The sequence below is a fragment of the Onychostruthus taczanowskii genome, unplaced genomic scaffold, assembly GCF_017590055.1.
Source record: "Onychostruthus taczanowskii isolate IOZ18803 unplaced genomic scaffold, ASM1759005v1 scaffold69, whole genome shotgun sequence".
Lineage (NCBI taxonomy): Eukaryota > Metazoa > Chordata > Aves > Passeriformes > Passeridae > Onychostruthus > Onychostruthus taczanowskii.
Window position 1 is genome coordinate 1995357 of NW_024504676.1, and position 13381 is coordinate 2008737.

Genomic DNA, 13381 nt, shown 5'->3' on the forward strand with positions numbered 1-13381 from the left:
AGCTGGATCTTGGAAGATGCAGTTCTGTTATTCCTGAAACTCATTTTGATGTCTCTCCCTGTCCCAGCTGTCCCTACTTAAAAAGTGCAAATCTTCCTCCCATTGCTGCAACGGATAAAAAGGGAGAGAGAGAGTGGTTAGTTGCTTGAGAAACATGATGTAAACAAAGCAGCCAAACAATTTCCATGTAGCTTCCTGAAGGAAGCTGAAAATTGGTCTAGAATGATCTTCATATATTTCAGGTATCAGATACTAGACAGACTAACTCATGCTACCAAACCTGAAACAAGCATTGTTTTTTCTTGTGAGTGCTGCAGATTTATACCTAATTTCTAATTTCTAACCCTGACCTGCAGCCAGCTCCTAGACTGGCCTTGCTGATGAAGACCTGCTGCATCTCTCAGATTCAGAGTTTTTGTGGTTTGTTTGTTTTGTTTTTTTTTTTTTTTCCCCCCGTAGAAGCTCAGGTATGATTTTATGTAATTCATGTCTCAACCAGCATATCTAACATGACACCTTGCAAGTAGATACGTAAGCCAGCTCCTTTATTTCTGAAGCAAAGCACTCTCCAAATCCACTTCAGGTAATTCATTGGTTCTGCTAACTCCTCTGCTCTGCACAGATTGCCAAGGGAGAACAATAAATACAGCAACAGATGCATGGAGAATTTTTGCTCTTGACTATGCATCATATCTGAGTAAACAGAAATTAGCAAAAGAGCAGCCAAGTATCAACCATATTTCCTTAGTTTGCAAATTCACTTATTGTGCAGCACTTAAAAATTTCTTATTCAGGTACAAGAGCTGGAACACATAAGAAATTTCCAAAGCAGTTATATATAACATATACATTAAACAGCCAACCTTACTGTCCTCCCCTTGCCCCACACCTCTGTGAGATAGTGCTGCTTTGGATGCAGCATCGGGCAAGTAGCATTTGGAGCATTTCTGAAATAACTCTGTCACCAACAGATGAGAAGAAAAATCTACTCTGTCAAACACAACATCATACTTCTTCATCACTGTGCCGCTACAGGACCTGCATCTATCAAGGAAATAGGAGGTGTTGCAAATAAATGTAAGAGACTCAGATTCATTCAGTCAAAATGACGCTGCCTAGGCACTCCTGGAAAAGTGAGATGTTTAGGTGAAGCTGAGCTGTTTCTCCTGTTGTTCCTGCACAGGTGAAGGTTATTGTACTTTTGTGTGCTGAAAAATGACAGTGGTTTAAATCTGAAGGTGTTACAGGCTGTGGTATCAAATAATGAGAGATGAAAGGTTTTACCTCAGGGTAACTGATAGGAATTAACCTTAGGTAAGTAGAGAAAAAAAAAAGCCACCTGTACAGAGGCTGTTGGGAAGCACATAGGAAGTGATGGCCCCAAATAAATTCTAAGTGAATGGGGATCTTCTGCATGGTATCCAGCACTAAAGCACCTGCACCTACTGAAACACTGACTCCATTCCCACAGAAATACTAAAGGTCAGATCAGCCCCAAAACTGCTCTGCCTCTTCTTTTTCAGTGGTCCCTACAATAAGGCTGTAAGGAATACTACTGGGATTTTGGGGAGCAGAGAATCATGTTTCAGTTTATCTATTCACAGTATGTTTGGCAGATAAACAGAAAAGTTAATTCCCTAGAGAGATCCATCCAGTACTTTTCCAAAGTGCTTTATGCAATATGCATACCCTCAACTTTGCTTTGAAAAGCAAAGAAGAGCTGTGAATTTCCACATGATGATGTCTTTGCTTCAATAAATAACAGTACATCATTTTGGACTACAGCTCCCCAAACAGTGAAAAGCTGCTTAGCTCTCTCTCCAACAATAACTGAGGCTGACTGATTAACAGACTGCTTGCAAAACAGCAAGAAAAGATGTTGCACTCAGAAAACACTGCTGCCTATTTAATTTTTAAGGTGTAAAAATTAGGATCTTTAAACAAATCAAAGCAGAGAATAAAAAAGATTAATTAGGGAGTTTAGCTGAAGACTATGGTATTTATTACCAACATTTCTCAAGCACAGCTTTTGCTGGGTGTGACTGAGTGAGTCAGCCCTGAGACCCCAGTATTCCCTCTCCTGCAGAGGGCCCATTGTGGCAGCTCCATCTCCCTTGTGCTGCTGGTGTGAATTCTGGATCCACAGCTATTTTGGGGCAGTTTGCCAGCACCAAACAAAGATTTCCGTCTGAGAATCTGAGTCAGGGCATGTGATTTAATTAATGAGGATAACAATAAAACTGGCATGCCTTTGGGAAGCGAGCAAGAGGAAAAGAATCATGGAATATGTCAACTTCTGTATACTAACAGAGATTCAACAATTTAGACATAACATTTTAATTACTTCTCCTTAGTCTGGGAAAATAACTGTATAACATCAGGGTACTTCTTACAGTAATCCTTTGAGCGACAGGACTTTGACAAGAAGCGGGTCTGGACGGTGCCCCTGAGAGTGGTGGTGCCTGCAGGGGGCATCTGCCAGGGGCAGAGTCCTGACTCAGGACCACAGCCAGACACGCTGCCTCCCCGGAGCATGTGCACTTGAACCTGGCTCATGCAGCCGGCACGTGGATCACAGACCTGGAGGGAAACAGGGACATTGTGCTGGGAACACCAGTGGTGGGGAAGTGGCAGGCAGAAAGGGGAGACAGAGGCTAATGCTTACAGCCCCTGAGCTCTGCTGGTAAATCCATATATAGCAGCCAGCAGACCACCAACCTCTGCTGTGGCCTCTAGAGCTTTGCAACAAAGCAGACAACAAAACTGGTTCTGACACCTTGTCTTTCATAGCACAAACAGGACAGCAAAATGAGAAATTATGGTTATTAAGCAATTTTCATTTGTATAAATAGGGATCAGTAAATTTTTATACACACAGGTATATGTGATTTCCAATATCACTTTGCTTAAAAAATGTATTTAAAACCCACAAAGAGTTAATAAAACTTAACATGGAATGTAAAAGAAATTATAAGAAGCCTCATGTAGGAGGGCTATAAAACTAGAACAACTGAGACTGTGAGACAGGGGACATGCCCACTTGTAAACAGTATTAAAACACCAATTTTATTCAGGAATACAGAATACATTTTTAAAGATTTCCAGTTTACAAAAGTTTAAGACAAGGTTGGCTTTCAATGTACAACCTCTTTCAAAGCATTTCAGTAACTTCTCCATTTCAAGTTGACAAAACCCCCTCAAATCAGAAAAAAAAAAAAAAAAAAAAAAAAGGACAAATCAAGGCCACAGTCCTGTACTGGGATACATTCAGGCAGAATCCAGCACAGTATTGAAATTCTTCCTGCAGTCCATGTTTTAGTCCATGGATGTAATATAACCTTGTGTTAATAAAAAAATACTGCAGATCTAGTAAGAACTGCAAGAAAAGCCATCTTACAATTTTAGTTCCACGCTTTATATGCAAAGTAGCTTCCAATAAGCAACAGTTAAAAACAGTACTTGTCATTTGATCACCACATTAAAAATACAGAATTAAATTTTTTTCTTCATTTATACAATTTTAAATACTCATTAAAAATCAGAATCAGTGTCCCTCCATCCTTTCCATCGTTAATAGTTTTCCTTATCTACTAAAACCATTTGTCTTCGCAACAATGTCTTAAAGGAAAGAGCAGAAGATTAACAAGCTGCAGCATTAATTGAAGTGAAAGTCATCTCTTTCCTCCACTCAGTTTCTAAATCTATCACAAGGGCCCTATTAGCTGTATCAAAGTGAAGTGGTGTAAATAAAGCTGATTTGGCTTAAAAGTAGAGGAAGAAGGAATGCAGTTATTTAAAAATTGCAATGCAGTCAGATGTCACTGCAGACAAGAGCCAAGAAAACTATTCACAGGCTCTGTTTAAAAGCATCAGTGCCAGTTTTCCATTTCCAATATCAGAGAGGTAAATGGCAATTTGCCTTACAAGGAACTTCAGATTACTATCAAGCAGAATCACTAATGGCTTCATTTTAAATACACAGCATGCTGATTTCAGCAGAGGTTACAGCTGAAGCTCCTGAATTTTATTTGTTTGTATTTAAATGACCTTTCTGACATGCCTTCATTTACTTGAAATAGTAATTTCTTCAAACTCTTTTGTTCAAATATATTAATAGCTGCACTGAGAACTACTCAATACAATGGTCACCATTCAGTACAGATGTGGAAACAGAATTTGGCTCTTGAAGAGAACTTTAATTGATTTTACTTTTGTAAGAATAAGTCTTCGAAATAACATTCATGTGTTTAAATATTAAGTAGAAAGGAAAGCTCTTGGATGACTAACATCAAACTAAAAGGTTAAGAACAATTGCAAAAATAGGATGATCAATTCCAATTTTACCTGCTACTGAAAGAAACCCTACCACATGGTATTGGATGAACATTTAACTTCAGTCTTACAAGCTTCAGGATTTTCAACAAAATATTTAATTTCATCAGCACATTTCCCAAAGATTCCACTGAATAATGCAGCGTAATGCTGTATTAACACACTAGAAGTGATACACCATAAACAATTTCTGTGTGATACTACAGCAATTTCCAAAGGAACCAGCCTAGCAAACCTGTTCTACAAACCAGAAAACTGGAGTAAGATGAGCCACCCCACGTTTTAGCACACCTTTTTGAACAAGATACTGAATTGCTGTAGTCTTTAAAGTTCAGTGGTCCCCATAAGTAACAATGAAGAGGAAGACAAGACTTGTTGCTCTTTCTGGATCTCTAGACAATGATATGCAACAACACCCAGAAACACAGGTAACAGCTTTTCCAATCAACATTCAAACAGAAAGGCACAATCTCCTTTTAAGTTGTGTTCTCAAAAACTAGATGATTCCTATACAAAGATAAATACACCCTTAGCTGGAAGGGAAAACATCACACCATTAACAACGTTTTTGTTTTGTTTTGGTTTTTTTTTTGGTAAAGTCCAAATGGATTATCTTAATGCAAAAGTTACATGAATATATACATCCTGAAAGAGTATATTTTTTTAAATATATATATATGTACATATATGACAGTGACTCACACAAGACAGGAGAAACAGGCTATATTCACTCCTCTCCTACTTCTTAGCAATGTGAGGCTATGTTTTTCAGATGCCATAGGCACACAGTATTTGGGCTGCACACCCTCTGGTGTCTTAGAGTACACATGGTGAAAGGCAATCCCCTGTGGAAGGCTTGTTTGAGGGGTAGTGGACACAAAGATTTAGTTTCACTAATACAGCTACAGGCAACTTTAAAATAAAAAAGATACCTAATTACAATGAAAATACTGCAAACTCTTCAATGGTGTGTTTTCAAGGTCAATATAAAGTTTATAAAACTGCAACAGAAAACCATTAAAGTTAATTCTGATACAGCATAACACAGCTGTCTTACAGAGGCCAAGCAGAACCCTACTGAAAGGCAAGAGGGACAGCAGGGTCCAGTGATCACAGAAGATGTCCCTGCACCAATCTGTACTACGAACTCATTCATATAACTGAGTCTGATCTACTTGTAAAATAAAGAATAGCTGTCTGCCCGGTGCAATGACAACAGTCTGCCTATGACCTTGGTCAGCCAGTAATAAAGCTAAATCCTGCTTTGTGCAGGACAGCATAATTACATTGCTTGAGTTCTCAGTAAGGATGAAATCTGAGCCACTCTTGTACATTACTTTCCAAGGACCTAAGAGCATCTTCACCAATGCACTTCACCACAGGCTGCCTAAGCCTATAATGAAAGCTGCCCTTAATCTGCTTCCAAAGTCAGCCTAGCCCATCAGCATTAGAATTCTTCAGGACTCCCCACCACGTCCTCAGTCCTGGAATGACCTGTGCTTGTAAATCTATCTGGTCCCTGTCTCTTGCATATTGTGGCAACAGACTCCAAAACTGGAAATGAAAAAAAAAAAAACCAACCCAAGAAACACCATCCTAACTCTCTCCCTGAAAAATCAGGTGTGTTTATGAGAACTGAGACTGAACTTGAGTTGTTGCGTTACCTACACTCCAAATTCTTGGGTTCTGAGCATGTAACCTTTGGGCAAAAGAATCTACCTTACAAAGATGGTGAAGAAGAAAGCAGAAGGTGTGGGCAGTCAGCTTCCTTCACCTCCTTTAAACAGCAAGGTCTGTTTAATGACACTGTTCTTTTTAAATAGAAAGAGTGGGAAATGTGGGATAGACAAACATAAATAATTTTTCACAGCAAATTTTCCCCCAGAGAAGAGGAAGACACTGCACTGTTTTCTGTTTACTGAGCAAAAGTACGGCACTGCAGTGGTATTTAAATTCACAGCTTCTTCCCTCTTGCCACTCTCAATACCTTTAACCTCAGAGGTGCTTTCACATGGTGATTTAACAAGGTGCACTGAAACACATTTGACAGGAGACCATTACAAGACCTATGACAGAACAGACATAAATAATTCTGCTACAGAACTTAGAATTTCAACCAAATGAATGTGAATAATGCAAACCCTGTGAAAACCAATGAGTACATTAAAAAAGAAAAAAAATTGACAGTTTAGAGTTCTTGTGGTGTAGCAGAACTAAACCAAAGTGATACACTATGTACATACCTACCACAGGTAGGTACCCATGCCTGGTCACACACATGCTGTAGACGGGATGCCAAGCCCACACCTTTCACTGCATGACCTGCTTTCAGGTGTTTCACAAATACAGCAAACTACTCATGGACACTAAAGCTTTCTGTGCTGGGTGTTTGCCTCACAGCAGTTTTGGTGTTGAAGCTTTTGCTGGAACAATCTGGGGGTTTGTTTTGTTATTTAGTTGTGGGGTTTTTTTTAAAGGGAGTAATCTTATGCCACACAGGAAAAGAAGCCCTGCTCTGTTGGTCTGAGAAGCTTCCAGTGCCTCTGTCATTTGACAGATAAGCCAACCTTTGTGGTGTTGCTGAGACAACCCATGCAAATTTCACCTAGATACTGGCATCTGGGTAAAAAAAACTATGCGTAGTTAGAGACGTTGCATCCTCACAAGCTTAAACCTCCTTCACAGTAAGAATGTTCCAGGCCACGCAGAGATGGGTCAGGTAGGAGATTTTCTGCAATTTGGGCACTGCCAGGAGACTGGCATTGGGCAGCAGACCTCCAAGCAGCATGAGTGTCTCTCATGTGCTTCAGTGACCACCAGTTGGCACCAGACAGTAAGAAGAAACAGCTCCCACATTGAGAGGATGGAAGGCAGTCTGAAAACAAGAGTCCTCCTGGCAGAGTTCTCGTGTGCAACTTCTGTAAATATTATACACACTCATATATACATTCATATACAGTAAGTAGTCCAATAAATACACTACATCAGTTCTTTTGACAAAGCACTGATGTTTCTCTTACTTGTCTGAACCAGAACTTGCTCACAGAAATACTGTGGAGAACTCATGTGACCCTAGGTTTAGCTCTCCTTGCTCTACCGTTGACAAGCCCAAAATGCTGAATTCAAGTATTAACTCAGTGTGAATTCAAAGCAAGTCAATCATTCAGGCACATGTCCCCCTGAAACCTATTAGCCACAGCAGATTAACCCACAGACACAGGAAATGCCTTCTGGCCATCCCAACTACTGGAGCAGTTACACTTCTCTTTCAGCAGTGTGGCTGACCAGAGGATCTCTCTGATCTACTGTCCTCTCCAGCAGAGTTCTGTGCCCATCCATGCTGCCACGGACGTCTCTCGTCCAGCTGTCGGATGTGCCCACAGGACTTTCTGCCACGGGGGTGTCTGTGCTGGCCAAGCTTCCCGACCGAGAGCGGTAAGGAGGAAGGTCTGGCTGATTAGGGGATTCAGATTCGGAACAATAAGGTGGTGGAGGAAGGTCAAACCAAGGTGGTCTGCTGTAAGACACAACAGAGTAAGAAGTTACTGAAAACAATGGGACAGAAGACAGTACATGGTATTCCAATGATGAAAAAAACAAACAGTATTTCTTAGCTCTTGAATTATGACACATATCAAGAGATCTCAGACCTGCTCATATTACTCAATATGGTAATTTCAAAATATCCACACCACCACTGGGAAGTAAGGCTTCTGGCCAAGGTGCAACATAGTAATTACAACATGTTTTAACAATCCACATGCTGAATTAGATGGCCATGGATGTCCAACAAAGATGGCTCAAAGACAGGTGTGTAAGAGGTAAAAAACTTCTGTTCAACCTCTACTCTAGAGAAAACACTAAAAGAAGTAACATTAAGTGGTGGATTTACACCTATAGATGATGATATGAGCAGAAGAAAGCTCCAAGGAAACCTCCAATGAGTGACAGAGATTAATGGCTTACAGTCTACAATAAATAACAAACTGAGTTCTTCACACAGACAAATCACTTTGGCTGTTATGAGATCACACACAGAACAACTGTTAAGTAGGCACAGGCAAGATGAGCACTGCATTCAGAAAACTGTTCTGATAGCAAGCAAGTAAGAGTTGAGCACATTGATAACAGGCAGTGGGAGCAATTAGCTCCAAAACTGCTGATGGTTTTATCAGCTCAGGTGAGAAGTGATTACAATCTGGACACCTGCTCATTTAGTTGTCCTTAATAATGAAAATATATCATTATTATGAAAGTCAACATTAAGACAAAGGACCTGCAGCCAAAAGTAGTAGAGAATGGGAATTTACAATTATTCTTAAATCCAAGTTTGTATTGTAAATACCAATAGGGTGATAGTGAACAATCTGAATTGTTAAAGTTTGTGCCATATCCTTTCTAGGTACAGGGGATGTCTGCTTACAAGTTTTGTTTGGAAAGACTTTACAGACAGAGGTTAAAATGAAGGTTAACTATCTACAAATAAAAGCAGTGTCATAACTACATAACTACAGAAGCATCATATACAAGCCACACCCACACCAAACTTCAAAGCACTTTCAGCTATTTAAATTAGGAAGAGTTCTTTCCATTCCAGAGTTTTGTTATTTTCTTCTCTTGGTAAAAGGTAAAGCTCGGAGAGCAGAAGAATGATACAATTTCTTTATAAAAGAATTGAATAAGATCTCACCTTTATATACTTATCATAAATGAGCAGGGCTGTATTTTTTCAGTGTTATGACTTGCAACCTACCTGGGTTTTTTTTTGGTGGAACTCCAAATTCAGTTTTCATATTTTGATTCCAGACTGGCACAGGTTATCACTACTAGACAAGTGATACATTCTCCTGCCATTCTCAAAATCTTACTACCAATGTGCTAAGAGACTTGAGTTTGCCTCAAATCCCTTTTAATACCAGGAACAGTAAATAGACCTGAGGACCATGAATTTTTCATACACAGAATGTGTCACCATGATCTTTTCTGAAAAATCCTTTTGCCAGGATTTTCTCCTGAGGAGCTGAGGGCCTCAGGAAAGAAATATAAACAATAACTATCTGCTGCTGTGGAATGCAACAGGTGCATCTGTGATTGGTGCATGTTGGTTGTTTCTAATTAATGGCCAATCAGAGTCAGCTGGCTCGGACTCTGTGAGAGTCACAAGCTCTTGTTATCATTCCTCTCCTGTTCTTTCTAGCCTTCTGATGGATCCTTTTCTCTCTATTCTTTTTAGTATAGTATTTTAATATAATATGTATAATAAAACAGCCTTCTGAAACACGGAGTCAAGATTCTCATCTCTTCACTCGTCCCGGCACCCTCGAACACCACCACAAGAACAAGCTCAAATTTACTGAAATTTCATCCTGTGCAGGCAACAGAAGCGCAGCACTGGATTTCTGTCAAAAGCAGCAGTAAGTGGGGAGCAGCAGCACAGATTACCAGAGCTGCAACTAGCAGTGGGATGCTTTGGGGAGGCCTGAATCAGCTCCTGTACGTACCTTTGGTCGAGCACTGCCTCTGAATAGGATGGTGGGGAGTCCAGCTCCACTGGCCTGTGGTAGGGCTGGCCGGCCATGTACTGGATGCCGTTGTTGACGTTGTAGGTGACGCTGCAGTGGTGTGGGTGGTCAAGGACCACCAGGCGGGACAGCAGCACGGGGTGCTGCAGGCGATGCACCGGCAGCGTCATCAGATTGTTGCGCTTGCGCTGGTGGTGTAGCACCAAGGCGAGGAAGGCCACCACGAGGACAAAAATGACAGAGCTGCCAATGATGGCGTAGGTAATACTCGGGTAGTAAAGCAGCTGATTTTCAGAGGTCACGTAATCTTGGCCGCTCCCTGCCTCTGCAAGACAAAAGGAAAAGGAAGCCTGAGATTGGTTTCAATATAAAACTGCTTTTGACCTATGCTGTTTTTTGCTAACACACTGTGTGACAAAGAAAGTTTTCCTTTTCCCTTCAGATTGTGAAAAATGAGCTCATTAAAAGCACACGCATGCAAAGTGGAGATGGCAGAGCATCCCTGAGTCCATCCTTACCCACAGCAGTGCCAGCACGTAAACCACTAGGGAAAGACAAGCTGAGAAAGAGGAAAATACACACTGTAGTAGGAAGCATGAACATTATAATGGGAGTATCTCCCCTACCCAACAGTCAGCTTTGGTTTCCAGAGGTGAGACACCCAGTTCTAAGCCATAACCACACCTCAGCTGTACATGGCAAAGCTTACTAAAATCAGAGATGTAGAAGGCGCAACACCTTATTTTTTTTTTTTTTAACTTTACACCATTTAAGCCCCACATCCACAAGGTCTTGCAGCCATTGAGCAATATATTTTTGGGCAGGAATTTCTCTTTCTGTGCAGCCTGTAATTCCTTATAGCCTCAAACAGGCTATTTTGACATTTATCTACCTCAAGAAAAATATGAGGCTGAGTAAAAACCAAACCAAACCAAACAAACAGAACCTCAAATCCACACAATTACAGGAGCATGATTCATCCAAATTCTTAATTTCCTACTGCAGAAGGCTGGCACAGTAAGTCTTGGCATATGATTTTCCTTTCTTTTCTTTATCCAGCAAAACTGCTTTTCAGTCATTCAGAATTGCAACAGAGCCACTAACAGAGATAATGAAATATACACTGACTGTGCCCAGCAGAATGGAAGATCTTTACTCAAGCACCCATTGTTTTCATCCAAGATGCTTTAGGTATCTCTCTCAATATTTGATTTTGATAGTTCACTTCCATGGTTAAACACCAAACCACAATTCCCAGCATCACTAAAAATAGCTTCTGCATTTGTCAGTAAGATAATATAAGATAAAAAGGCTAATCCTTTAAACATCTCCATTTTAAAGCATATGTACTTACATAAGAAGAGATGAGTTGGGAAAAAGAGACTGTATCAGAAAAAAAAAAAAAAACAAAACATGATTTTTTTCATTATGAGAGCAGTGAGGGATTGAACAGGTTGCTCAGAGAAGCTGTGCATGCCCCATCCTTGAAGTGTTCCAAGATCAGGCTGGATGGGGCTTTGAGCAACCTAGTCTAGTGAAAGGTTTCCCTGCTCACAGCAGGGGGGTTGGAACGAGATAGTCTTTATGGTTCATTCCACCCAAGCCACTCTGTGATTATTGGTCCTGCTACCAACTATGAAAACTCCAACTCAGATAGAGCTGCTCCGCTGATAATGTCACTTCAACTGCAGCCCAGAGCTTTGCAGGCCAGCTGCAAGCCAGACTTTCTCTGATACTTGGTGTAACACCTCAGGGAGGATCTTTGCTAACTTTATTTCCCTGTGCAACTGCGCTAGAGAAAGCAGAAATCACTGTTTCCAGTCAACATTTGGTCTCTCACTCACTCAGCAAAGTGAACCAAGTCTGCATGAGGAATGTAAATGAGAACAGAAGGAAGGAAAGGAATTGACATGCATTAGTAATTTTAAGTACAGCTCATCACATATTACTCTGGCTCCTTTAATAAACTCCCTAAATTCAACAGCTAAGAAATTAATTCATGTCACGCATCACAGACAAGGGCCAGTGCAGGGAATATAATGACAAGCAGATCATTTTTATGCAAGCATCAAGAAGTTTATTTGCAAGGACTGACCCGTGCATGAATACTACTACTACCTGCAGCAAGTACAAGGAAGTACAAGTACAAATCTATTATGGCATCCCAGTAAAATACCACAAGACTTTCATTCAACTTGGCTTGCCTTATTGGCATAATGCTGAAAACAGGATGCCTTTGCAGACCTGATGAGACCTAATTAGTTACCATGGGATCATTCTGCAGCAGCACAGTCTCTTCTCTGTATAATCTCCATCTTACTAAAATGGGAGAAAAATGAGAAATTCATTATCCATCACTTTTTTTCCAAATCTTTTAAAGTTATCCACCTGTTAAGGATAACATCTTCTAGGTCCTACAAGAACCAGTCCTATAAATCCAAACAAGTTAACTAGACTACTGAAGAAAAACTGCTTTGTCAAAAGTCAGATGGGATCTGATGACCAGCTTCTGAACAGTATGAAACAAAACATCTCTTATCTGGTTTTACAATCCTTTTCATACAACACCCATAGACATATTTTGCAGAGATTTGGGACAACTTTGCCATTAACATGCTATTTTGGAGATTTGGGATTAATGTGGCTAATGAAACATCATTTATTTACTCTATTCCTTTCTGGGTGTTTAGATCTGTTTCTCATATTCCCATTTAGTTCACTGTCTTTCTGAAACCCAGAGCAATCTAAGGGCATGCCTACAGACCTGCATAGAGGTCTCTGAACCAGAAGCAGAGCTATTAGGGTGCTGTTTTGAACAGTGTTGTCTGGTGCAACCTTTGAACCAGCCAACACAGCAATATTGAATTTAGAATTGGAATTAGCATCTCCATCAGTTCAGCTAATTCTAGCCCGTGTGTCTCCAACACGAAGCAGCACAGAGGAGTACAGATATATCCTGTGAAGAGGAAAGAATCTGATTCATTTGTCAGGTGCTCTTTCTTGCACCCCAGGCAGAGTTGAGGATTTGCATAGAGACACCCTCCCTATACAAAGAATCCAGCTCCCTAAACATGCATAGTCTTTACACCTGTCCAGGAACAGACTGTACCTGAGATGGAGTTCTAACTAGGAAGCTCCAGCTACCACTGAAACTAAGTCTTCATTCACCATAAAAACAACATTATTCTTGCCTTATCAGTGGGTTTCCTGGGCCAAGACGACAATCTTGAGATCTCTTAGCAATCCACGTTCACAAGTGTAGTCCAAGGGCATCTCACTTTGGCTGTGATATAATTTATTCCACAAAAGATCAACCTGTACCTAATCTCTCTTTTCTAACAAGGCAAATAAATCCAAGCCTGCAAAAATGAAAGTAACATTATCTGAGCCTATCAACACTGCTTGGCTTGCAGTCCCAGAGAGGTGAACTGCCCTTAATGGTCTTCCAAAGTAATGCTTTGACAAGAAAATTGCTCTATGGCACAGCTAAAACAAAGGATAGTAGAGAACTATGAGACAGTTTTGCA

At 40.5% G+C, this 13381-nt stretch overlaps 1 protein-coding gene across 3 annotated transcripts in view; it reads right to left on the bottom strand.

The window, feature by feature from the left end:
• Positions 1-3212: 3212 nt before the first annotated feature.
• Positions 3213-13381, bottom strand: part of LDLRAD3 (low density lipoprotein receptor class A domain containing 3) — a 104041-nt gene continuing 93872 nt past the window's right edge. For 2 of the 3 annotated variants that reach the window (XM_041421205.1, XM_041421207.1), the window contains 2 exons: positions 9834-10179; positions 3213-7849 (listed from right to left, as the gene is read on the bottom strand). In XM_041421205.1, coding sequence (XP_041277139.1) covers positions 7588-7849; positions 9834-10179 — 608 coding nt within the window. In that variant the 3' untranslated portion in view covers positions 3213-7587. The remainder of the gene's footprint in view (positions 7850-9833; positions 10180-13381) is intronic. The other variant, XM_041421206.1, reaches the window with a different exon arrangement.